Here is a 27,463-nt window from a genome sequence, read left to right as displayed (position 1 = left end):
GCTGAATTAAATTCAATATAAACTAAAGTATTGACATTTTGAAAGTTTTAAATGCAACCTTCCCACAGTAGGCCCAAAGGGATTACTAGTTGTCGAATAGATTCATTTAGTAAGTGCATGTAATACTAAACCTTGCAAACGAAACGTATTTAGAATGACTGTTCCATGAGAAAGCAACAAGGCTTTTAACCTGAATTTGGAGGGGTGAATGTAGATGAGAAAATAGTTGTAGCTGATCGAGAAATTAGAGGAGCCAATATTCAGGGTAAAGTTAGAAGTACAAGTGGAAAGAAGATGTTGAATGTAAAAACATTTAAAAAGGCCACTGGACCCAATGAACCTGTCACTTTTTGACAAATCAACTCCCTATCCATCTTTTCACCATGTCCCTCAATTTCTGGAGATAGAAGGAAGAGGTCCAACTGTCTCTTGAACCCATTTACACTGCTGCTTCAATGGCCATTTCTTGTAACTTACTGCACAACTATTGCTCTTTGGATGAACAGGTTCTGCCTGACGCTCCATACTCCCAGATTCCTAACGTTTACCTTATATCCGTTAATATTTGAGCCCTGTAGCGCAGTGAACAATGTATCTGGATTAACAGTAACTCAAAGGGGAATTTTTTTTAAAATTCATTCACTGGTTGTGGGTGTCGCTAGCGAGGCCAACATTTATTGCCCATTCCTAATTGCCCTCGAGAAGGTGGTGATGAGTCGCCTTCTTGAACCGCTGCAGTCCGTGTGGTGAAGGTTCTCCCACAGTGCTGTTAGGAAGGGAGTTCCAGGATTTTGACTCAGCGACGATGAAGGAACGGTGATATATTTCCAAGTCAGGATGGTGTGTGACTTGGAGGGGAATGTGCAGGTGGTGATATTCCCATGTGCCTGCTGCCCTTGTCCTTCTAGGTGGTAGAGGGCGCGGGTTTGGGAGGAGCTGTCGAAGAAACCTTGACGAGTTGCTGCAGTGCATCCTGTGGATGGTACACTCTGCAGCCACTGTGCTCCGGTGGTGAAGGGAGTGAATGTGTGGTGGATGGGGTGCCAATCAAGCGGGCTGCGTTGTCCTGGATGGTGTTGAACTTCTTGAGTGTTGTTGGAGCTGCACTCATCCAGGCAAGTGGAGAGTATTCCATCACACTCCTGACTTATGCCTTGTGGTTGGTGGAAAGGCTTTGGGGAGTCACTCACCACAGATTACCCAGCTTCTGACCTGCTCTTGTAGCCACAGTATTTATGTGGCTGGTCCAGTTAAGTTTCTGCTTAATGATGACCCCCAGGATGTTGATGGTATGGGATTCGGCGATGGTAATGCCATTGAATGTCAAGGGGAGGTGGTTAGACTCTCTCTTGTTGGAGATGGTCATTGCCTGGCACTTGTCTGACGCGAATGTTACTTGCCACTTATGAGCCCAAGCCTGGATGCTGTCCAGGTCTTGCTGCCTGCGGGCACGGACTGCTTCATGAACTGTGGGGTTGCGAATGGAACTGAACGCTGCAATCATCAGCGAACATCCCCATTTCTGACCTTATGATGGAGGGAAGGTCATTGATGAAGCAGCTGAAGATGGTTGGGCCTAGGACACTGCCCTGAGGAACTTCTGCGGCAATGTCCTGGGGCTGAGATGATTGGTCTGCAACAACCACTACCATCTTCCTTTGCACTAGGTATGACTCCAGCCACTGGAGAGTTGCCCCCTGATTCCCATCCAATAGCAATGGAAATCGGTGGGTGCACCCGCAGAAGGGGAGATGGTAGAAGCAATCTGAGTAGAAATTAATCTTGATACGATTAACAAAGTAATAATTGACAACTGCAGTCAACTTGAGATTAAGAGCTGTTTAGGCAAGTAAGAGAGGCTGCAGGAAGTCATACTATGATATATGGGGGATTTTGACATCCCAGAAGTTAATTGGACAGACCAGTCACAACTGGAAGAAAGGGGTGAAGTATAACTCATAGACTGATGTATCTTGAGGGCATTTGATTGAGTTGGAGCAAGTTATTCTAACCTTGTTTGCATAATTGCTGGGGCCACAGTTGGGTTACTCTATGTTGTTTTGGGCACCTTGCCGTCAAAAGTATATTGATGTGTTGGAAAAGCTTCAGAGAGGAGTGACACAGATGATTTAGGGTCATGCGTTCTAAGTTATGAAGAGAGACTTTACGCAACTGAACTTGTTTCAAGTACAGAAAAGAAGATTGAGAATCAATCTGATCAAGGATTTTTAAAATGCTGAAAGGAGTGGATAATGTGGATTGAAACAACTTGGAGCGTGAGCACGCAACTGGAATGCGTGAGGATGAAATTAACAAGCCTAAAGCGAGACTAGAGACTGGAACAGTTTTTTTTAAAATCCTCTCCACAGAGTCGTAGATATGTTCAATAGACCTCCAATGAAGCCAGTTAATGCTGTAGCCATTAAAAACCTGCATTCATATCCTGATTCGGGGCAGGATTATAAAGATTAGAGAAGATAGAGATGATTTAGTGTTACTTGGAACTTGTAAGTTCCTTGTTGGGACCATTCAAATATAATGCCATGGAAGCCAACTGATCTAAGATGAATAATGTGAAACGTAAGGTTAGTTAGATGTTCTGGAATTTTGTTTGATTTACTGGGTTTTTTTTAAGGGAGTTAAGAAAAAACTTTACAGAATCTTTCCTCAAGATATAAAAGGGGTTGGATAGTTCAATTCAGAGCAGATAGGTTTCTGGAGGGTGGACTTAAGGGGAGAGATACAAAAGGGTCCAGAGGGGCAATTTTTTCACTCGAAGGGTGGCGAGTGTCTGGAACGAGCTGCCAGAGGCAGTAGTAGAGGCGGGTACAATTTTGTCTTTTAAAAAGCATTTGGACAGTTATATGGGTAAGATGGGTATAGAGGGATATGGGCCAAGTGCAGGCAATTGGGACTAGCTTAGTGGTATAAACTGGGCGACATGGACATGTTGGGCCGAAGGGCCTGTTTCCATGTTGTAAACTTCTATGATTCTATGACTTAATAGGCTGAATGATCAACCTATGGGGGCTGCATGACCTATTCTCATTTTGCAGCCTGCTAAATTGCTATTTAATTTCCTGTAACGTACTGTTAATTGAGAAACTTATAAAGATTTTGATATTCATTATTACATAACCTAAGCATGTTGATCCGTTAAAGTCTGATATTTCTGACACTTGAGTCAGATTAATCTCAACTGGTATCAAACTGTGGGTGCAGTATTCACTCTATTTCAAGCAGGAAGCCATGTTTTCACTACCCATTCACATTGTGAAGATGGTAAAGGCAACGTCTCTAATGCAGTCATAGAATCCTCCTTAATGGCCTCCCACTGCCAGTGTGGGACTTCATAGTGGCAGTTCTATAAAGTAAATGCAAGTTCTTTCTTTTTATAGCACCTTTCATGACCTCAGGTCATTCCAAAGCATTTCACAGCCAATGAAGTACTTTTGAAGTATAGTTACTGTTGTAATGTAGGGAAATGCAGCAGCTAATTTTGCACTGCAAGGTCCCACAAACAACAGTGAGATAAATGATCAGACAATCTGTTTTTGGTGGTGTGCCAGGACATCTTTTCATGTTGAACTTCTCAGAGCGTTAACATGGTGAACTGGTTAGACAGTGATCTTTCATCGCTGGGTTCAAATTCAACTGGCTGTGAGGTCCAGTGAGAAATGCGTTTAGGTGGTCTCCTCCCTGTTTCTGGTGGGAATGGGCTGACAACTCAACACTGTCCCTAATTAAGCATTAACTGGCAATGTCACTCAGAGAGGCCACAGGATGGTTGGTGTGGGAAATAGGAAAAAATGTCTCTTTGGGGCAGCAGGGAGTGCTCTTCTGAGGTTGGGGCTGAAGCGTGTTGTTGTGGAAGCTTTACTCTGTGCTACACCTGGCCCAGGAGTGTTTAATGCTGGGTGTCTAAAATGGGAGGCGTTCCTTTGTCCAGGACGAACATCCCTCCCCTTGACGAGCACAAAAAAATTGAAGAAAAATCTTGAACCATCAGAACCGGCAGATGGACATCAGTTTAGGGTCTCATCCAAAGATCTATTGCAGAGGATATAAAATTGGACTTAAATTTGCGATATCAATGTTGAGGGATGGGAAATGTGAGCTTAAGTAGCTCCTCACTCCAAACTGTCCAGCTCTTCAGTTACACATGGCATGAACCAAACTTTTGATGACGGGAAGAGCTGACTATTTCCTCAACTTTTTTCAAACACTAAAGTGTGATTGGTGGTACAGGGGGTCTTTAAAGGCTGTTTTTTTTTGAGTGAGATTTGCACCAGCTGCTTTTGTACTGGAGCTGATGCCCAACCTTGGGGTTTGCAAGATCTATCTCTTCCAGGTGACTTTGCTAACAGTACCTTGTTGTTTGTCCATTTTATACGGTAATATGGGTGCTGGATCTGTATGCCAAAGACATCACACTGATGCCAAAAGTACAGAATAAAAGCAACGTAACTAAGCCAGGATTCAGATCCTTTACAACAGTTATGAGTCTTCTGTGGGTCATTAGGTAGCACAGAGATGTAAAAATTGGAGCTCAAGATAGGCTTGAGATGCTACATGGACTTCAGCATAAGTGTCCCAGATTTTAGTCCCTTGTCTTTCATTTTGATAGGTTATGTCCTTGATTGGCAGGTCAAGGTGACAAGAGGTATGCAGAATTGAGTGTTCCCTTGTGGGGAGGAAACATCACATCAGCTGGTGTGGGGCTCGAGGAGAAAATGGGGAAAACAGGAGAGACAATGATGAGATGATACTTCTGTGCAAGCAGGGTCATTTTATCATTATTTTCTCCTGTAGCTGACATCTCTTGTCTTCTGTTGGGAATTCAGCAATGCACATGGGGTTTACAGTGTGATCCCTCTAAAAATATCTCAGATTCTTCTGTAATAGAAAGACACACTATTTTAGGTGACTTTCCTTTTTTCTAACCTTCAAAATCACAGGCAGGGTGAACAAAAATCAGAAAAAATGGTTCTAGTTCCTTCTAAGGTATTTTCTCTTCCTCTGACTCTCTGAACATTAAATAAAGAAGAAAGAACTTGCATTTATATAGTGCCTTTCAGCATGTCCCAAAGCACTTCTCAGCCAATGAAGTACTTTTGAAGTGTGGTCACTGTTTTAATGGAAGCGTGGCAGCCAATTTGCACACAGCAATGTCCCACAAACAGCAATTTGATAATGACCGGATAATCTGTTTTTAGTGATGTTGGTTGAGGGATAGATATTGGCCAGGACACCGGGACACCAACTGAGCCACGGCTGACACAACAGGACTTGTGGTTTACTGGAAAGTGAGCTACTGAGTCACGCTAGGTGCGAATGGTATGTTGGCCTTCATTGCAAGAGGATTTGAGTACAGGAGCAGGGATGTCTTACTGCAGTTATACAGGGCCTTGGTGAGACCACATCTGGAGTATTGCGTACAGTTTTGGTCTCCTTATCCGAGGAAGGATGTCCTTGCCATGGAGGGAGTGCAACGAAGGTTCACCCAACTGATTCCTGGGATGGCAGGACTGACGTATGAGGAGAGATTGGGTCGACTAGGCCTATATTCACTAGAGTTTAGAAGAATGAGAGGGGATTACATTGAAACATATAAAATTCTAACAGGACTAGACAGACTAGAAGCAGGGAGGATGTTCCCGATGGCTGGGGAGTCCAGAACCAGGGGTCACAGTCTCAGGATACGGGGTATGCCATTTAGAACTGAGATGAGGAGAAATTTCTTCACTCAGAGGGTGATGAACCTGTGGAATTCTTTTTTTTTATTCGTTCATGGGATGTGGACGTCGCTGGCGAGGCCAGCATTTATTGCCCATCCCTAATTGCCCTTGAGAAGGTGGTGGTGAGCCACCTTCTTGAACCGCTGCAGTCCGTGTTGTGAAGGTTCTCCCACAGTGCTGTTAGGAAGGGAGTTCCAGGATTTTGATCCAGCGACGATGAAGGAACGGTGATATATTTCCAAGTCAGGATGATGTGTGACTTGGAGGGGAATGTGCATGTGGTGTTGTTCCCATGTGCCTGCTGTCCTTGTCCTTCTAGGTGGTAGAGGTCACGGGTTTGGGAGGTGCTGTCGAAGAAGCCTTGGCGAGTTGCTGCAGTACATCCTGTAGATGGTACACACTGCAGCCACAGTGCGCCAGTGGTGAAGGGAGAGAATGTTTAGGGTGGTGGATGGGATGCCAATCAAGCAGGCTGCTATGTCCTGGATGGTGTCGAGCTTCTTGAGTGTTGTTGGAGCTGCACTCATCCAGGCAAGTGGAGAGTATTCCATCACGCTCCTAACTTGTGCCTTGTAGATGGTGGAAAGGCTTTGGAGAGTCAGGAGGTGAGTCACTCGCTGCAGAATACCCAGCTTCTGACCTGTTCTTGTAGCCATAGTATTTATATGGCTGGTCCAGGTAAGTTTCTGGCCAATGGTGTCCCCTAGGATGTTGATGGTGGGGGATTCGGCGATGGTAATGCTGTTGAATGTCAAGGGGAGGTGGTTAGACTCTCTCTTGTTGGAGATGGTCATTGCCTGGCACTTGTCTGGCGCAAATGTTTCTCTACCACAGATGGCAGTGGAGGCCAAGTCATTAGATGTATTCAAGAAGGAGATAGATATATTTCTTAATGCTAAAGGGATCACGGGATATGGGGAAAAAGCGGGAACAGGGTACTGGGTTAGACGATCAGCCACGATCATTTTGAATGGCTGAGCAGGCCCGAAGGGCCGAATGGCCTACTCTTGCTCCTATTTTCTATGTTTCTATGTACCTGGGATGAGAACATAAGAAATAGGAGCAGGAGTAGGCCACTTGGCCCCTCGAATCTGCTCTGCCATTCAATCAGATCATGGCTGATCTTTGACCTTAACTCCACTTTCCTGCCCGAACCCCATATCCCTTGGTTCCCCTAGAGTTCATCTCAACCTCGAATATATTCAACAACTCAGTAGCCACAGCCCTCTAGGGTAGAGAATTCCAAAGATTCACATCCCTCTAAGTGAAGAAACTCCTCCTCATCTCAGTCTTAAGTGGCCGACCCCTCATCCTGTGACCATGCCCCCTAGTTCTAGACACTCCAGCCATGGGAAACAATCTCTCAGCATCTACCCTGTCAAGCCCCCTCATAATCTTATATGTTTCAATTAGATCACCTCTCATTGTTCTAAACTCCAGAGAGTATAGGCCTGTTCTACTCAACCTCGCCTCATAGGACAACCCTCACATCGCACGAGTTAATCTAGTGAACCTTCGCGGCACCGCCTCTAACAACATAACACCGTTGGCTAAGTGGGCTGTGCAAAGAACTTAGGGAAGGGTGATCTGTGTAGATCAACGGGGGTAATCGATGACTCTCTTGGCCTGTCTAGGCAAGAGCCCAGGTTCTACCTGGTGTTGATCCAAAGTTGGGGGTAACGACTTTCCCTCAACCGATGTTTGTTTTAGTAAGTCCGGCTACGGTAGGATGTAGCTGTAGTCATGAAGCTCCACTGTTATATGGTGACCCAACGAGCACTCACAGGTGAAGTCTTCGTCTTACTGTAGTTGTGATCGTGTCTTGTGTGATCTCGGTCACAGCGAGTCGTGATCCCGCCAGTCACAATCCACCTGTGGCTGTTACGACTGCTCGAAGAACTCACGAATGGTAGTCTGACGGAAATCACATCCCCACAGGAGGGGAATCCTCTAAAACAAAAGAAGTGTGAGTCCACTCACGTCCGGAAGGGATTGGTCCCGGGCAAAAAAAAAAAACCTCCCCGTCTGAAAGTGGCAGCTAACCCAGGCATAAAATACAGAAGCTGCACCGCTAGGCTGACTCCTGCAGTACTAGCATCACGAGCCACCACAAAGTAGATCTAGAAGGAGGATGGCAACAAGTCAAGATCTGTAAGTGCCCATCTGTATACCAAATCGTGGAAGACTGGACAGGAAAGGACTGCTAGTCAATTCCGAAGGCCAGGAGACCACAGGAGTAGTCCTCAGCCAGCGATGTCTAAGAGAACACCAAGAAAAGAACCACAAGGAAGGCGTTCCAAGAGGAGATGCTGTCCGGACTCCATCCGCGATCCCAGTCGAGCCCCAATTTCAGTGGGTATGGAAACCAAAATGGAAGCGACCCTGCGGGGAGTCTACTAAAGAGCCACTAGTATGGACTCTTTGTAAATTTATTACATGTTAAATCCATTGTTATGTTATCTGATGTATGTTAACGGGTACGGTAGCATAGTGGTTACGTTACTGAATTAGTAATCCAGAGGCCTGCACTAATAATCCGGAGTCATGAGTTCAAATCCCGCCATGGCAGCTGGCAAATTTAAATTCAATTAATTTTTTAAAAACCTGGAATTAAAATACTAGTATCAGTAATGGTGGCCATGAAACTACCGGATTGTCGTAAAAACCCATCTGGTTCACTGATGTCCTTTAGGGAAGGAAACCTGCCGTCCTTACCCGGCCTGGCCTATATATGACTCCAGACCCACAGCAATGTGGTTGATTCTTAATTGCCCTCTGAAATGGCCTAGCAAGCCACTCAGTTGTAAAATCTCGCTTAAAAAAAGTCATAATAAGAATAAAACCGGATGGACCACCCGGCATCGGATCAGACACGGCAAAGGCAAACTAAGCCCAGTCGACCCGGCAAAGTTCTCCTCACTAACATCTGGGAATTCGTGCCAAAATTGGGAGAGCTGTCCCACAGCCTAGTCAAGCAACAGCCTAACATAGCCATACTCACAGAATCATACCTTTCAGCCAATGTCCCAGACTTTTCCATTACCATCCCTGGGTATGTCCTGTCCCACTTGCAGGACAGACCGACCAGAGGTGGCGGTACAGTGATATACAGTCAGGAGGGAGTGGCCCTGGGAGTCCTCAACATTGACCTTGGACCCCATAAAATCTCATGGCATCAGGTCAAACATGGGCAAGGAAACCTCCTGCTGATTACCACCTACTGCCCTTCCTCAGCTGATTAATCAGTCCTCCTCCATGTTGAACACCACTTGGAGGAAGCACTGAGGGTAGCAAGGGCACAGAATGAACTCTGGGTGGGGGACTTCAATGTCCATCACCAAGAGTGGCTCGGTAGCACCAGTACTGACCGAGCTGGCCGAGGCCTGAAGGACACAGCTGCCAGTCTGAGCCTGTGGCAGGTGGTGAGCGAACCAACATGAGGGAAAAACTTACTTGACCTCGTCCTCACCAATCTACCTGTCGCAAATGCATCTGTCCATGACAGTATTGGTAAGAGTGACCACCGCATAGTCCTCGCGGAGATGAAGTCCCATTTTCACACTGAAGACACCATCCAACGTGTTGTGTGGCACTTTCACCGTGCTAAATGAGATAGATTCAGAACAGATCTAGCAGCTCAAAACTGGGCATCCATAGGTGCTGTGGGCCATCAGCAGCAACAGAATTGTATTCCAGCACAATCTGTAACCTCATGGCCCGGCATATTCCTCACTCTACCATTACCAACAAGCCAGGGGATCAACCCTGGTTCAATGAGGCGTGTAGAAGAGCATGACAGGAGCAGCACCAGGCGTACCTAAAAATGAGGTGCCAACCTGGTGAAGCTACAGCTCATGATTACATGCATGATAAAATGTGGAAGTAACATGCTATAGACAGAGCTAAGCGACTCCACAACCAACGGATCAGATCAAAGCTCTGCAGTCCTGCCACATCCAGTCGTGAATGGTGGTGGACAATTAAACAACTAACGGGAGGAGGAGGCTCTATAAACATCCCCATCCCCAACCAATTTGATTCACTCCACGTGATATCAAGAAACGGCTGAGTGCACTGGATACAGCAAAGGCGATGGGCCCTGACAACATCCCGGCTGTAGTGCTGAAGACTTGTGCTCCAGAACTAGTTGCGCCTCTGTTCCAGTACAGCTACAACACTGGCATCTACCTTACAATGTGGAAAATTGCCCAGGTATGTCCTGTCCACAAAAAGCAGGACAAATCCAATCCGGCCAATTACCGCCCCATCAGTCTACTCTCCATCAGGAGCAGGCTCGAGGGGCCGATTGGCCTACTCCTGCTCCTAATTCTTATCAGCAAAGTGATGGAAGGTGTCGTCGACAGTGCTATCAAGCGGCACTTACTCACCAATAACCTGCTCACCTTTGCTCAGTTTGGGTTCCGCCAGGACCACTCTGCTCCAGACCTCATTACAGCCTTGGTCCAAACATGGACATAAGAGCTAAATTCCAGAGATGAGGTGAGAGTGACTGCCCTTGACATCAAGGCAACACTGGACCGAGTGTGGCACCAAGGAGCCCTCGTAAAATTGAAGTTAATGGGAGTCGGGGGGAAAACTCTCCTGTGGCTGGAGTCATACCTAGCACAAAGGAAGATGGTAGTGGTTGTTGGAGGCCAATCATCTCAGCCCCGGGACATTGCTGCAGGAGTTCCTCAGGGCAGTGTCCTCGGCCCAACCATCTTCAGCTGATTCATCAATGACCTTCCCTCCATCATAAGGTCAGAAATGGGGATGTTCGCTGATGATTGCACAGTGTTCAGTTCCATTCGCAACCCCTCAAATAATGAAGCAATCCGAGCCCGCATGCAGCAAGACCTGGACAACATCCAGGCTTGGGCATATAAGTGGCAAAGAACATTCGCGCCAGACAAGTGCCAGGCAATGACCATCTCCAACAAGAGAGAGTCTAACCACCTCCCCTTGACATTCAACGGCATTACCCTCGCCGAATCCCCCACCATCAACATCCTGGGGGTCACCATTGACCAGAAACTTAACTGGACCAGCCATATAAATATTCTGGCTACAAGAGCAGGTCAGAGGCTGGGTATTATGCGGCGAATGACTCACCTCCTGACTCCCCAAAGCCTTTCCACCATTTACAAGGCACAAGTCAGGAGTGTGATGGAATACTCTCCACCTGCCTGGATGAGTACAGCTCCAACAACAATCAAGAAGCTCGACACCATCCAGGACAAAGCAGCCCGCTTGATTGGTACCCCATCCACCACCCTAAACATTCACTCCCTTCACCACCGGCGCACTGTGGCTGCAGTGTGCACCATCCACAGGATGCACTGCAGCAACTCGCCAAGGCTTCATCGACAGCATCTCCAAAACCTGCGACCTCTACCACCTAGAAGGACAAGACCAGCAGGCACATGGGAACAACACCACCTGCACGTTCCCCTCCAAGTCACACACCATCCCGACTTGGAAATATATCGCCGTTCCTTCATCGTCACTGGGTCAAAATCCTGGAACTCCCTTCCTAACAGCACTGTGGGAGAACTTTCACCACACGGACTGCAGCGGTTCAAGAAGGCGGCTCACCACCACCTTCTCAAGGGCAATTAGGGATGGGCAATAAATGCCGGCCTCGCCAGCGACGCCGACGTCCCATGAACGAATAAAAAAAAATTGGTAATGAAGTGCCACCATCAGATGATGATCATGGGTAAATGGTTGGCAAGACCGCTAACCTAACGACACTAGCCCAGTTGCGTCTCTCTGTTACGGTGGATTCCATGCCAAGTGAGACCTGGTGGTAATATCTGTTTTCCTAATCACAGATTAACCCGTCCTCCGTCCCTCTCTCAAGTACCCGCTGTTCACCATCGGCCGGCCTGTGTGCGAAGCTGGATATTGCAACTTGGCCGAGCCACGTAAAGACTCGAAACAGACACTCATTCAATGGAATAATGTTCCACGAGTGTATCTAAAATAGTCACTAATAAATCCAGTGGGGAATTCAGGAGAAACTTCTTTACCCAGAGAGTGGTTAGAATGTGGACCTCGCTACGACAAGGAGTAGTTGAGGCGACTAGCAAAGATGCATTTATGAGGAAGCTAGATAAACACATGAGGGAGAAAGGAATAGAAGGATATGTTGGTGAGGTTAGATGAAGAAGGGTTGTGAGGAGGCTCGTGTGGAGCATAAACACAGGCACGGGCCGAATGGCCTGTTTCTGTGTTGTACATTCTATGTAATTCTATATGTATCTAATTGCTATTGAACATGTCTTATGTAAATGACTCTGTTTATAATAACTAATATTTTTTAAAGTTTCAATGATTTCTCTGCCTGTCCTTGGGCTACGCTCTAAACCTTGGCTGAGGTAATAGCCAAACATGGAGTCCTTGACATGCCATTGCTGCTTTGTAACTGGCCACTAGGCAGGTCCACTAGAAACATTTGCCAGCAATTTGTTCCTTTCTTCACTGTAGGAAAGTACTTGGCTGAATGCCTTCCCCCAAGGGCTTCCTCACTGAAATCTGACTTTGCCATGTATAAAATTACTGGCACAAGCCAGTAATATATAGTTACAGCATGTTGGTGCCTGGTATGCGGCTACCCTCAGACTGTTCCACCAAAATTCGTCTCTTTATTCAGTATTCCACAGTTGTTGGTAAATTATACAAAGCCAGAGCACTTTGCTTCATTTACTGTTCTTTCAATCTATAAAACATTCTGCACTTTAATGTAACACTGTAATCTTGTATTTTAATGTCACACTTATGATCTTGCATTTTAATAGTACGCTATTGCAGTCTTCAAAGGATGCAAGTAATCTATTCTGCAGTGTTGGAATTTAAAAGGTTTAGCTATAAACCAGATCAATTCTTAGGTATAATGCACTACAACCTGTAATGGTTTCACTCGCTGACACATTTCAAGATTTTTTGGGCAGGTGAATGGTGATTTGAATGAGGTTGCGGTGTTAGATGGCCCTCTGCTGGAATGATGTACCATGTGCACATTATTTGCTGCTTTACATGGCTTATTTTGCCCATTCCCTCCTATTCTCCCTTGAAGCCGGAGGCTCTTGCTGTGATACAATTCCACTGGCACCTGCTCGCTGCCGTCGTGTCTCACCCGCACGGCTGATTTCCATGTGTCAATCTAAACGATGAGCGTCAGCAGATCATGGAAGGCATCGGAGTTGAGCCTGGTCCTGTCTGCACATGTACAGCAGGGGTCACTGGATGATGAGCAAAAGCAGGAATTCTGTCTGAATTCTTTGCCTCACTAGCCAGAGGGCATTGAAGCCAGTTGTAGGACCACCCCCCCCCCCCCCCCCCCCCAGCTGCTGCTGCTATGCCAAGCTCAGCAGAGACCAGGAATATAACCCAGGACTCCTGTGTGACTTTGTACAATACAATACACATTTACAGCAGGAAAGCTACTTCAAAGACTCTTAATGAACAATGGGAACAGTCAACTGATGTTTTACTTGTCTTTTTTTTGATTGCTCATGAGATTAATTAACTTTTTTTGCATGCAACATTCCCACTTCAGAACACGGTGTCAGCACCAAACACTCAACGGTCAGGTATAGCAAAGCCAGCTGAGGAGAAACCTCTCTACTCTTCTCCCAGCTTCAGAAGGGTGCTCCCGTACTGCAATAGTGTAACTTTTCTGTTTCCCACACTTTACTTGAAGCCTTTCGGGGAGTAGTTTCCAGTTTATTTGGAAATTGGGGATAATTTTGTGAATGGCTTCATGCTTAATAGGGAGGGTCGAGACTCTTCATGTAGGGATCCTTGGGGCCAACTGAGAGACGGCTTTCATTCCAGCTGCCTAGCCCAGATTCAAACTGAGGTATCAGGTAAAAGTACACCCCTATACTAACCCAACAGCTCACCGTCACCTACATTATGTTTTAATTTAAGCAATACTTCAGTGATGTTGAAATAAAAATAACTCATTATAGCGGCTGGTACCTGTTTCCTTCCCTTCGCTCCTTGATTTGGTCCATCTTAAAAAGAAAGAAAGAGGAAAGAAAGAAAGAACTTGTATTTATATAGAGCCTTTCACGACCTCAGGACGTCCCAAAGCGCTTTACAGCCAATGAAGTACTTAGTCATTGTTGTAATGTAGGCAATGCGCCAGCTAATTTGTGCACAGCAAGGTGATAATGACTAGATAATCTGTTTTAGTGATGTTGAGGGATAAATACTGGCCACGACCCTGGGGAGAACTCCCCTGTTCTTCTTTGAATTAGGGTCATGGGATGTTTTACGTCCACCTGAAAGGGTTTAACGTCTCATCCGAAAGATGGCACCTCCAACAGTGCGGCACTCCCTCAGTACTGCAGTGGAGTGTCCGCCTAGATTTTTGGCTCAAGTCTCTGGAGTGGGTCTTGAACCCACAACCTTCTGACTCAGAGGTGAATGCTACCAACTGAACCACAGCTGACACCTAAAAGGGGTTCACCTACCTTCTCTTTCTATTTGTGACAAAGGGCCTCCATCCGATGCGTCATCTTATTGTTCCTCTGTTGGATGTTGGCAGACTTGCTGTTTTTAACTTTCCGTTTTCTTTCGTTTAGTAGCCACAACACTAAGAAATTAACATTCAATTATTGCAAACCTTATTTACTCAACTGATTTTCACACTTTTGAAAAGAGCATTCAAGGGTGCACAACATTGCATAACTAATTGAGGATAATTGTTTGTAAAATGTAACTGAGATAAAAACTTAGATTTTTTTTAACAACTTTATTTTATTTGGGTCAAAGAAATATTTTTATAATGGTATACTGTAGAGATTGTGAGCGAAAGCCTTCCAGGTCACTGCAGATGCTATCCCCACGTGCAGCTGGACTGCAGCGGTTCAAGAAGGCGGCTCACCACCACCTTCTCAAGGGCAATTCGGGATGGGCAATAAATGCTGGCCTTGCCAGCGACGCCCACATCCCATGAACGAATTTTTTTTTAAAAAAGCTCAGGGTGCATTTGTACTGTAAATGCATTGACAGTGCGAAGCAGTTTTGAGGCACGTTGATACTAGTTATAGACCAATTCCGAATCGGAGCCTTACCTGACACCTGGAGGAGCACATCTTTATCTGCTTTGCTCTGAGTCAGGTTGGGCCTTAACTAAATGTTTACATTGCACTAGGCACTAAACCTATAAGGTAAATTAATTCTGAAAAACACACAGAGCTAACAGACTGACAGAAATCATAAGACTATAGGAAACTTGAATTTTTGGATGGGAAAATGGTCAGGAATTAAAAATTGCAAACAAAATAGCTTAAATATGAATCTGAGCAATGATATTAACTGTGCTGTCTGATTGCCCAGCAGTTGGAAGAACCTGTGATGTGGATGCTGCAGTTTTAAGGATAGAATATGCTTTTATGTGGCTTTTTATATTCCTCCACCGTTTGAATAACACAAGACCTTGTTTTTAAATCAACAGGATGATGAGGATGAATTGAACAATGTTGCTGTGTTTTTCCTTGGTACCGCTGCATGTTTGTATCAGGTAGGTTCATGGTCGTCGAGCAGTTTCAGGTAGATTTTCTTTCTGTGGGCAGCCAGGTGGCTGATGTGTGTGAAAGTGCATCACCATGTTTGAGTCTCCAAACCACACTGCTGAGAAATCCACTCTGCTAGAATTTCTATTTTATTGAATAACATGAGGCCTCCTTCATTTTGCCAAGAAGACGAAAAGGGAAGTACCGAGCACTGGCTTTTCATGCACACACCTGCCATGGGGATGCACCCCACTTATCCACGACCACAACCAGAGCATTTAGGTGGCAGGGCTGAGACCCAAGAATCCCCAAGTGTGTGCACTGCCTACCAGCTCTGATCCCTAGTTTCCTGTTGTACGTCCAGAGCCTGTTGTAGCATTGGCTTGCAGGGTTATCTGCAGCCTGGTGGAAAAAAATCCCAGCTGCCAGTAACGTGTCTACCCTTCCTTGTTCCATTAGTGAAAGGCTGGATGATCAGTCATCTACAGTATCCTGGAGCTGTAGATCTATCTGTTTCTGATATTGGATTACCAAGTCTGTCACAGACTTGGTAATCCAATTACCAACAACAACAGCTTGCATTTATATAGCGCTTTTAACGTAGTAAAACGCCCCAAGGCGCTTCACAGGAGAGTTACCAAACAAAATTTGACACTGAGCCACATAAGGAGATATTAGGACAGGCGACCAAAAGTTTGGTCAAGGAGGTAGGTTTTTAGGAGCGTATTAAAGGAGGCGGAGAGGTTTAGGGGGAGAATTCCAGAGCTTGGGGCCTAGGCAGCTGAGGGGCTGACACAATCGAGTCAACCCTCTATGGCGCAGTCACACTAAACCAAGCATTTAAAAAAGCAAATGGTTGGAAGTATGTGAATAACAAATAGCGAGGGATGAATCTGTTGTATGTGGTCCTGACAATGGTATGGGCATGAGCAAGGAAGCCACAAGTGCATATATAAGTACAGCCTTTTTGTATCCCACTCCAGGACCTGAGGACCTATCCAGGCTGATACTTCAGTGATCCGAGCGAGCCCTGAGTTGTCAGAGGTGCCGTCTTTTGGTGGAAATGCTAAACCAAGGTCCTGTCTGCCTGTTAAGGTGGCCTTGAAAGATCCCATGGCACTGTTCAAAGAAACGTAGAGAGTTCTCCCAGTTATCCCTCCACAAACACTACCAAAACCAATTAATGTTACTCATCGCAAAGTGTGCAAACTGGCGGCCGCCTTTGCCTACATAACAGTGACTGCACTTCAAAAAGTAATTTGTGTGAGTCTCTTTAAGACGTTTGTCAGAGATGTGATAAGGTGCTAGATAAATGCAGGTCTTTCCTTTAATACTTAGTTCTTTTGGGGTGCAAGGTCCATAAAGTAGATAGTCCCCTTGCTTTCATCCGTTAAAAGGGTTGGTTGATTCTTCAGGGCTAACTGTCTGTGTAAGTGAGATCAGCAACAATGAAGCACATAGAGTAGAATATATGAGCATATGACGGAGGTCCAGATTTTATCCATTTAGCCGAGTCAGGACAAGGGTTTGAGAGGTGAGTTACATGTTGGATTTTAAATAGGTTTTTGCTCATGGGTCGAGTAATGTGTAATATAATCTGATATGAATATACAGTTTGCAGGAATATCATTTTCACAAAATACAGGGATATATGGATGATCCCCAAAATCAGAGGGAAAAACTATAATATATAACTTGATAAGCTGGGGATATTTAACCTGGAAAAAGATGTCCCACATGGACCTTAGAGTTATACAAGATAGTTAATGTGATAAAGAAAGTAAACATTAATTCCAGATGCACCAGGGTGGTGGGACAATGGGGCACAGGTTCAATGTATGAAGGGCAAGTTTAGTTGTTAGAAACTCTTTCTTTTTACAAAAGGTGATCGCCAGCTTGAGCAGGTTGCCAGGAAGGATGGGTGATGCTATAATGGAAAGGCATTCTGGAAGGATGAGCCAAAGGGTTGTCTTCATTGCAAGTGCAGTTTATAATGTCATTGGATCCCTCATTGTAAAATTAAAATTCTCATTCTTGCTTTCAAAACCCTCCACGTCCTTGTGCCTCCCTATCTCTGTAACCTCCATTGAATCGTATAGAATGACAGAAAGGTTACAACATGGAAGGAGGCCATTCGGCCATCGACTCCATGCCGGCTCTATGCAAGAGCAATCCAGCTAGTCCCACTCTCCTACCCTATCACCGTAGCCCTGCATTTTTTTTCCTTTCAAGTACTTACCCAGTTCCCTTTTGAAAGCCATGATTGAATCTGCCTTCACCACCCCCTCTGGCAGTGCATTCCAGATCCTAACCACTCGCTGTGTAAAAAAGGCTTTTTCTCATGTCATCTTTGGTTCTTTTGCCAATTACCTTAAATCCATGTCCTCTGGTTCTTGACCCTTCCACCAATGGGAACAGTTTCTCTCTATCTACTCTGTCTAGACCCTTCATGATTTTGAATACCCCTATCAAATCTCCTCGCAACGTCTGTTCCAAGGAGAACAACCCCAGCTTCTCCAGTCTATCCACATAACTGATCTCCCTCATCCCTGGAATCATTCTAGTAAATCTCTTCTGCGCTCTCTCTAAGGCCTTCACATCTTTCCTAAAGTGCGGTGCGGCAGAACTGGACGCAATACTCCAGTTGTGGCCGGACCAGTGTTTTATAAAGGTTCATCATGACTTCCATACTTTTATACTCTATGCCTTTATTTATAAAGCCCAGGATCCCGTATGCTTTTTCACCCGCTTTCTCAAGCTGCTTTGCCACCTTCAATGATATGTGTACATATGCTCCCAGATCTCTCTGTTCCTGCACTCCTTTTAGAATTGTGCCCTTTAGTTTATATTGCCTCTCCTCATTCTTCCTACCGAAATGTATCACCTCGAATTTTTCTGCGTTAAATTTAATCTGCCACATGTCTGCCCAAGCCACCAGCCTGTCTACATCCTTTTGAAGTCTATCACTATCCTCCTCGTGTTTACTACCCTTCCAAATTTTGTGTCATCTGCAAATTTTGAATTTGCCCTGTCCAAGTCAATAATATATATCAAGAAAAGCAGTGGTCCTAGTACCGACCCCTGCGGCACACCACAATGTACCTCCCTCCAGTCTGAAACACTACTCTCTGTTTCTTGCTACTTAGCCAATTCTGTATCCATGCTGCTACTACCCCTTTTATTCCATGGGTTTCAGTCTTGATGACAAACCTATTATGCGGCACTTTATCAAACGCCTTTTGAAAGCCCATATACACCACATCAACTGTATTACCCTCTCTGTTACCTCATCAAAAAACTCTATCATGTTCGTTAAACACGATTTGTCTTTAACAAATCCGTGCTGGCTTTCCCTAATCAATCCACATTTGCCAAGTGACTGCTAATTCTGTCCTGGATTATCGTTTCTAAAAGTTTCCCCACCACCGAGGTTAAACTGACTGGCCTGTAGTTGCTGGGTTTATCCTTACACCCTTGTTTGAACAAAGGTGTAACATTCGTAATTCTCTAGTCCTCTGGCACCATCCCCGTATCTAAGGACGTTTGGAAGAATATGGCCAGCACCTCCGCAATTTCCACCCTTACTTCTCTCAGCAACCTAGGATGCATCCCACCTGGACTGGGTGAATTAGCTACTTTAAGTAGAGCTGGCCTTTCCAGTACCTCCTCTTTATCAATTTTTAGCCCATCCAGTATCTCAACTACATCTTCCTTTACTGAGACTCTGGCAACATCTTCTTCCTTGGTAAAGACAGATGCAAAGTACTCATTTAGCACCTCGGCCATGCCCTCTGCCTCCATGAGTAGATCTCCTTTTGGTCCCTAATTGGCCCCACCCCTCCTCTTACTACCCATTTACTGTTTACATGCCTATAGAAGACTTTTGGATTCCCTTTTATGTTGGCCGCCAGTCTAAACCCATACTCTCTCTTTGCCCCTCTTATTTCCTTTTTCACTTCCCCTCTGAACTTTCTATATTCAGCCTGGCTCTAACTTGCGTTATCAACCTGATATCTGTCATACGCCCCTTTTTTCTGCTTCATCTTACTCTCTATCTCTTTTGTCATCCACAGAGCTCTGGCTTTAGTTGCCCTACCCTTGTAGGAATGTACCCTGAACCATCTCTTCCTTAAAGGCTGACCGTTGTTCAACTACAGTTTTGCCTGCCTATCTTTGATTCCAATTTACCTGGGCCAGATCAGTTCTCTTCCCACAGAAATTGGTCCTCCTCCAATTGAGTATTTTTACTTTAGAGTGGCCCATGTCCTTTTCCATAGCTATTCTAAACCTTATGATACTATGATCGCTGTTCCCTAATTGTTCCCCCACTGACATTTGCTCCACTTGGCCCACCTCATTCCCCAAAACCAACTCCAGCAATGCCTCCTTCCTTGTTGGACTGCAAACGTACTGGTCAAAAAAGTTGTCCTGAACACACTTCAAAAATTCCTCTTCCTGTTTGCCCCTTGCATTTTTGCTATCCCAGTCTATATTAGGAGAGTTGCAGTCTATCCTCCATCCGTACAACCCTCCGTGATCTCTGCGCTCCTCCAATTCTTGCCTCTTGCGCATCCTCAATTTTAATCGTTCCACCATTGGCAGCCATGCCTTCAACTGCCTAAGCTGTAAGCTCCAGAATTCCCTCCCTAAACCTCTCCGCCTCTCTACCTCTTCTCCTTTACGATGCCTCTTAAAACCTACCTCTTTGATCAAGCTTTTGGTCACCTGTCCTAATATCTCCTTACGTGGCTCAGTGTCAAATTTTGTTTGATAATCGCTCCTGTGAAGCGTCTTAGGATGTTTTACTACGTTAAAGACGCTATTTAAATGCAAATTGTTGTTATAATCTGTAAGGTAAAGTTCCAGGCAGCTGTAGTTTTGTAAAATATCTGTAACAAATAATACTTTTGTTCACTTCTTGAATCTTGCTATTGCCAGGTAGGCTGAACCACATTTTTTTTTTGTTGCACAGATGCAGATAGAAAGAAAAAAAGAACTCTCATTAGCATAGCGTCTTTCAAGCCCCAAAGTGCTTAATAGCCAATTAATTACTTTTGCAGTGTAGTCACAGTTGTTAAGTAAGCACGGCATCCAGTTTGCAAGCAGTTTTTTCCTTTTCATTTTTGATCTTTTCCAAGTACATAGAATTACAAAGAATTACAGAGAATGTATAGCTCAGAAATAAGCCATTTGGCCCAACAGGTCCATGCCGCTGATTATGCTCCACACGAACATCCTCCCACCCTTCTTCACCCTATCAGCATATCCTTCTATTCCTTTCTCCCTCATGTGTTCATCTGGCTTCCCCTTAAATGCATCTATGCTATTCGTCTCAACTACTCCTTATGGTAGCGAGTTCCACATCCTAACCACTCTCTGGGTAAAGAAGTTTCTCCTGAATTCCCTATTGGATTTATTAGTGACTATCTTATATTTATGGCCCCTAGTTCTGGTCTTCCCCACAAGTGGAAACATCTTCTCTACGTCTACCCTGTCAAACCCTTTCATAATCTTAAAGACTTCCATCAGGTCACCCCACAGTTTTCTCTTTTTTTTTAAAAGAGAAAAGAGCCCCAGCCTGCTCAATTTTGCCTGATAGGTATAACCTCTCAGTTCTGGTATCATCCTAGCAAATCTTTTTTGCACCTGTGGTAAATTTTGCCAGATGGGTTCCTGTCATATTCTGCCAGGTTTTTTTGTATGGCTGCCTGTGTTCTGTGACTGCTGCTGAACTTTGATGAGAGGGTGAAGCAAGCGTTGTGACTTGAGTAAGCCAGGACCAAAAACATTCTTGTAAGAGATGTAGTGAGGTACTGCAGTTGTTTTTTTATGGTGCCATTGAGATTGTAACTTCTTTCTGTTCTTCAGCACTACGGTAAATAGTTCAGTGGAAATAGTGCCAAAAGTTGAGATTCTCAGGTCATTTTTGAACAAAAGCGCAGCAGACATACCAGGGTAATGTGGTTGGATGAAGGAACAGCTATATAGTGTAGAAAAAATGTTGCCTTTTGCATTCAGCTCGACCCATTTCAAAACGAACGCACCTACTGAATTATTGGCATGACTCGGCTAATTGTCCATGACTCGGCTAAATGTTCAAGGATGTCGAGCTAGTTGGGTGGGTGGGTGGGGGGTGGCGGAATGGCTTCAAATCTAATTCATTCTTGGATATAGAATGCCGTTACTTTAAGACTTTGTTTTATTTTAGGCCACTGGCTTTCAACGTTTGCGAATGTTGACAGTTTGTTCAAAAACCCTTGGCAACTCTTTGCCTTGCCTTCTGATACAGTGTCTACTGCCCAAAGGATAACTGGAGCAGAAAACATTATTTTTTAATGTACAATAACAAGAATAACACGCTGGTAATAGAAAATACAAGAAAACAGAGAGCTGACGACCTAGTGGACTCACCTAGGTCTCCTTGCGAATCTCCTGGGATTCAGGGAGCAGTTTGGAAACCTATTCTTTAAACAAACGCTAACAGTCACATGCTATCGCTGAAGATGTATCAACCCTTTATATTAATACAGTCGTGCTTTTCTGTCCCACCCCCATCATTTCCTCGCATACCACTGCACACAAAAAATGAATCACTTTGTCATTTGTTCATTTATGGTTTGATCATTTGTTTTCTGAGTGCTGCTTTGTCAAATAGTGTAGAAATTTTCACTTGCTTTTGCTATACCTGTCACTTTACAAAAATCTATAGACCTTTCTTTTCGGTTCCCCAGCATCACATCCTGTTCCCAGACTTTTGTTACTGGCTACTTTAAAATGTACAAGAACAACTAGGAAAAGTTGATATCTCTCTCCTGCTACAACACACGACTATAGTAATCTACAGGGTTGAAATAAACCATTGCAGTTCAGACAGCCGGTCCTAAAGTGAAAACAATATTATGCTCTACGCTATCTTGTACACCTCAATTTCTTACACCAAAAAACTATCCAGTTCTCTCTTGAGTTTGCCAGCACTGTCCGTCTCCACAAATTCACCACCCCGTGTGTGAGATTGTTGCATTCTGTACCGACTATTTACCTTCCCTCTTCTGAGCCTGAGTCACTGCCACTGGTTAGAGTTTGTGGTTATGTCAAACCATTTTTCACTTGTTTTTTTCGCTTATGTCTTCATTTATGGAGGAGTCCAAAACCAGGGGTCATAAATATAAGGGATATGGGCCAAAGGCAGGTATATAGAGTTAGATCACAGATCAGACATGATCTTATCAAATGGCGGAGCAGGCACGAGGGGCTGAATGGCCTACTCCTGTTCCTATGTTCCTAATATAGTCACTAATGAATCCAATAAGGAATTTAGGAGACCCAGAGAGTGGTTAGAATGTGGAACTCGCTACCACATGGAGTAGTTGAGGCAAAAAGCATAGATGCATTTAAAGGGAAGCTAGATAAGTATATGAGGGAGAAAGGAACAGAAGGATATGCTGATGGGGTTCGGTGAAGTAGGGTGGGAGGAGGCTCGTGAGACGCATAAACATCGGAGTAGATCAGTTGGGGTGAATGGCCTGTGTCAGTAAATTCTATGTAAATCTATGTTATTTGTTAATATTCAGTTTCTTTATACCTATTAGAATCTCAAAAAGCTTAATAAAGCCTCCTGAGTCTTTTCTTCAGTGTAAACATTCCAGGATTCTTCAGCCTCTCCCTGTAACTCAGGTGCCTAATCTCTGCTATCAATTCATCTCATTTTATAATTGGTTGACGTGTTTGAGATTGAGTTGGTTGTTTTTCAGCTGGAAAAAGCACTGCTTATTACTTGTACAAGCCCTGCCAACGCTGTAGAGATGAGCTGTGCTACTGCAACAGTCTTATTTTGCTCAGAAATGTATCTTCTAAAACAATTTTTTTTTTAATCTTCATTATCTTTCAGTGTTACCTGTTGACATGCTACAGCGGACGGAGGGATTTGAAATCGTTCCTGATGTTCGCTTTAGTCTGCCTGTGTAATCTGTACCTGCATGAACTTCGCAATACCTGGCAGATTCTGTTTCACGTAGCTGTGGCTGCATTCGCTACTCTGCAGACTCGGATTCGACAGCCACAGGGAAAGGCCCCCGACTACAATGTCTGAGAGTGTGCGGCTATAGAAAACGCCTGTTTCAGGTGATCTGGTGATTCTGCGGGAAGCACAGGATGGTCTGGGACAAAGAATTAGTTTTTTTTTTAAAAAGGACAAGTACATTTAATGGGCCAAATGCCGAAAAAAATGTACCCAAGTTCTACAGAAGTGTTGTGACCAAATGTTCCCACTCTGAAACTGATCGATACTAATCAAAATTGTGAAGATGAATTTCTGCTGTCAGTTCCTTAATGTGTCATTGCTGCAATATGTGTATGAGTCTACCTGTTCGGACATGAGGCCAGAAAAGTGCTGGATGTTATGTTGGTTCTTTATGTTCGGATTGTACTGGTGTGAGACTTCTTCCTTTTCTTTTATTCTTCAATTTTATTTCCAGTTTATTTATTTTCTCCCTTCGGAAGGCAGCAATTTGTAGGGTACAGCTCCGTGGGTGCTGACAGCTCTGTTCTGTTTCAAGACTAAGTGATTGTTCTTCATGTGAGAGCTCAGACAACGAATGTGGACAGGCTGTTAGACTGTTGAGTCACAAGGTTGTGTTTTCAAGTCCCACTCCAGAGACTTGAGCACGTAACCCAAGCTGATGCTCCAGTGCAGTACTGCGGAAGTGCTGCAGTGTCGTAGGTGCCGTCTTTCGGATGAGACATTAAACCGAGACTCCGTTTGCCTTCTTGTGGATGTAAAAGATCCCACGGCACTATTATGAAGAAGAGCAGGGGAGTTCTCTCTGGTGCTCTGGCCAATATTTATCCCTCAGCCAACATCTCTTTCTTAAAAAAAAAATTATCCAGCCATTATCACATTGCTGTTTGTGGGATCTTGCTGTGCGTAAATTAATTGCCATGTTTCCTACATTATAACAGTGACCACACTTTTTAAAAAAAAAAGTACTTCATTGGCTGTAAAGCACTTTGGGACATCCTGAGGCCGTGAAAGGTGCTATATAAATGCAAGTCTTTCTTTCTTTCTGTTGAGGTGGGGGACATCATGGGCAAGCCCAATTCTATCCTTATCAACATATGTTCACTTTCCAAAAGGATTACCAGATAGCCATCAGGAACATCACTCCTTCCTGAATTTGCCTTGGTTATTTCCTCATTTATTTTTATTTCTTCTCTTTAGTTCTGTCCCTTCCTGCTTGTGCCCAAAATCCACAGAGGCAAGCAAACCTACTGCTAGGCCTTGCCAGTGCCATTCTGTATCTAGCTGATAGAGCGTGAGTGCAACTGTTTACTACACCCCATGATTTTTATTTTCCGCTGACATGCAGTTGGAAAGAATCTAGCCTTCGTTTCGAGACTAGTCTTCCTGAGTTTGGGATATCCAGTTTGTGAGCAATCGCGGGAATGAATCTACTCTTTCCCAGTCCATGGCGCGGTACCTTGCTACACCCACACCTTGCGTCACTGTGCTGCCTGTCGGGATCTAATTGCTTTTCCGATCAGGTTTTCATAAGTGGTGAGACGTGTGCTCTTTTATGAAAAGTACAATATGCACAAATGTCTATATATGGTACTTGAATATGTTCCAACCTTTTGTAGAAGATTGGTAAGAAATAAAATATGTGATGTATATATTTAGATAAACTAGTAATCCCAAATGCTTTCTCCATTACAAAATGCACTGGAGTCTCCTTATTCATTTGACGAAATCTCCAATCTGTGTGGCAGTTCCTATGGAATAGTTATTCCACCCCCCCACCCCCCCCAAAAGAAATAACAAAACCATGCAGATTTTTCTGATGTTATCCAGCCCAAAATTACACACACATATCCTAACCTTTCGGATACAGCTTTAAGTCCCGAGGTTTCCTTGCTCTTTTGGTACCTGTTTTTGTCCATTTGGAGTTGGAAGTCCTGGGTAAGTCTGCAGCTTACTTGCTCACTTTCCCAATTAAAGAACGCAATGGTATGAGGCAACGGCTGCTTTGGTGATAGGAGAGGGTAATACGTGAATATAATTGGAAGAAATGGGAAAACAAGGAAACAACCGATGCATCTTTATTAATCAGGATGTCATGTTGTGGTAAGGGATTAATCTACAAGCACCAAGTTCTGATGGAAGAGTTATATTTAATATCTTTTCCTTTTAAAATGATTGTCAGGCCACTGGGTTGGATGCCTCATGACTGTCTTGTAGGAGGAAATTTGCCATCCCTCTTGCGAATACTAAATTGACTCAATTTGCTTGTGACTGACTTGGCAACCACCTCAGCCTTTAGGAAGAGGAGCTTCACTAGAATATCAAATTCACGGATTGAATTTAAATTATACGGATAGTGTCTCATTAATATTTGCTGGCAGAGTTTTAGTTTTTGTTTATTTTGAATCACGGCTGAAACATCATGAACACTAACAAAAACACAGCGAAGTTTGGATCAGATGATTCGGAATAAACTTATCTCAGCTATAATATTGATCCGTTCAATGATCTAGAAAGAATGCAATGCACACTTGCAACACATTCATGGTTGGAGTAAGTGAAATCAGTAATGCGTACAAACATTTCAAATTTCCGACATTCAGAATGAGTTAGGAAAAATAGTATTTGGACCTGATCCAAATTCAGTGATTCTACAAAACCTGGAGAACATTTTTCAGATTAATTACAAATTGAGTAAATCCAACCAAATTACATTTTTTAAAAAACTTTTTTTTATACCGTAAGAAATAAGAACAAAGTGCTGGAAATACATCGCAGGTCACTTGGCATCTGAAAAGACAAAATGTTCAAACAAAGGGTCTCTCGCCAGAGATTTAACCTGTCTCTTATTGAATCATAAGATTTTAAAAGCACAGAAGGAGGCCTCGGTTTCTCTCGTCTCTCCTCGTAACAAAGCCTCCATCCTTGGACTCATCTTAGAATCATAGAAGGTTACAGCACGAAAGTAGGCCATTCGGCCCATCGAGTCCCTGCCGGCTCTACGCAAGAGCAATCCAGCTAGTCCTACTCCTCCGTCCTATCCCCATAGCCCTGCAGATTTTTTCCTTTCAAGTACTTACCCAATTCCCTTTTGAAAGCCATGATTGAGTCTGCCTCCACCACTCCCTCTGGCAGTGCATTCCGGATCATACCACTCGCTGATCATAACCAATCACCTTAAATGTATGTCCTCTGGTTCTTGACCCTTCTGCCAATGGGAACAGTTTCTCTCTATCTACTCTGTCTAGTCCCTTCATGACTTTGAATACCTCTATCAAATTTCCTCTTCACCTTTTCAGTTCCAACGAGAACAACCCCTTCTTCTCCAGTCCATCCACGTAACTGAAGTCCCTCATCCCTGGAATCATTCTAGTAAATCTCTTCTGCAATCTCTCTAAGGCCTTCACATCTTTCCTAAAGTGCGGTGCCCAGAACTGGACACAACACTCCAGTTGTGACGAAACCAGAGTTTTATAAAGGTTCCTCATGACTACCTTGCTTTTGTACTCTTATGCCTCTATTTATAAAGCCCAGGATCCCATAAGCTTTTTCAACCAAATTCTCATCCTTCAACGATTTGTGTACATATACCCCCAGATCTCTGTTCCAGTACCCCTTTTAGAATTGTGCCCTTTAGTTTATATTGCCTTTCCTCATTCTACCTACCGAAATGTATCATCTCGCATTTTTCTGCGTTAAATTTCATCTGCCACGTGTCCGCTCATGCCTGTCTATATCCTCTTGAAGTCTATCACCATCCTCCTCACTGTTCACTATACTTCCAAGTTTTGTGTCATCTGCAGATTTTGAAATTGTGCCCTGTACTCCCAAGTCCAAGTCATTAATATATATCAAGAAAAGCAGTGGTCCTAGTACCGACTCCTGGGGAACACCACTGTACACCTCCCTCCAGTCCGAAAAACAACTGTTCACCACTACTCTCTGTTCCCTGCTACTTAGACTTTTCTGTATCTATGCTGCCACTGCCCCTTCTATTCCATGGTCTTCTGTCTTGATGACCAGCCTATTATGCGGCACTTTATCAAACGCCTTTTGAAAGTCCATATACACCACATCAAGTACATTACCCTCATCTACTCTCTGTTACCTCAACAAAAAACTCTTATCAAGTTAGCTAAAAACACGATTTGTCTTTAACAAATCTATGCTGGCTTTCCCTA

The 27,463-nt window shown here is 44.1% G+C and overlaps 1 protein-coding gene across 3 annotated transcripts in view; it reads left to right on the top strand.

Annotated features, from left to right (window-relative positions):
* The window catches only part of sec22a (SEC22 homolog A, vesicle trafficking protein), an 85,888-nt gene extending 60,942 nt beyond the window's left edge, over positions 1-24,946 (top strand). For 2 of the 3 annotated variants that reach the window (XM_067987069.1, XM_067987070.1), the window contains exons 6-7: positions 15,208-15,273; positions 23,154-24,946. In XM_067987069.1, the coding sequence (XP_067843170.1) occupies positions 15,208-15,273; positions 23,154-23,354 (267 nt within the window). In that variant the 3' untranslated portion in view covers positions 23,355-24,946. Of the gene's footprint in view, positions 1-15,207; positions 15,274-16,248; positions 16,395-23,153 lie in introns of those variants that run through there. The other variant, XM_067987071.1, reaches the window with a different exon arrangement.
* The last annotated feature ends 2,517 nt before the right edge of the window (positions 24,947-27,463 follow it).

The sequence above is a fragment of the Heptranchias perlo genome, chromosome 7, assembly GCF_035084215.1.
Source record: "Heptranchias perlo isolate sHepPer1 chromosome 7, sHepPer1.hap1, whole genome shotgun sequence".
Lineage (NCBI taxonomy): Eukaryota > Metazoa > Chordata > Chondrichthyes > Hexanchiformes > Hexanchidae > Heptranchias > Heptranchias perlo.
This window is presented reverse-complemented; position numbering and strand designations above follow the sequence as displayed.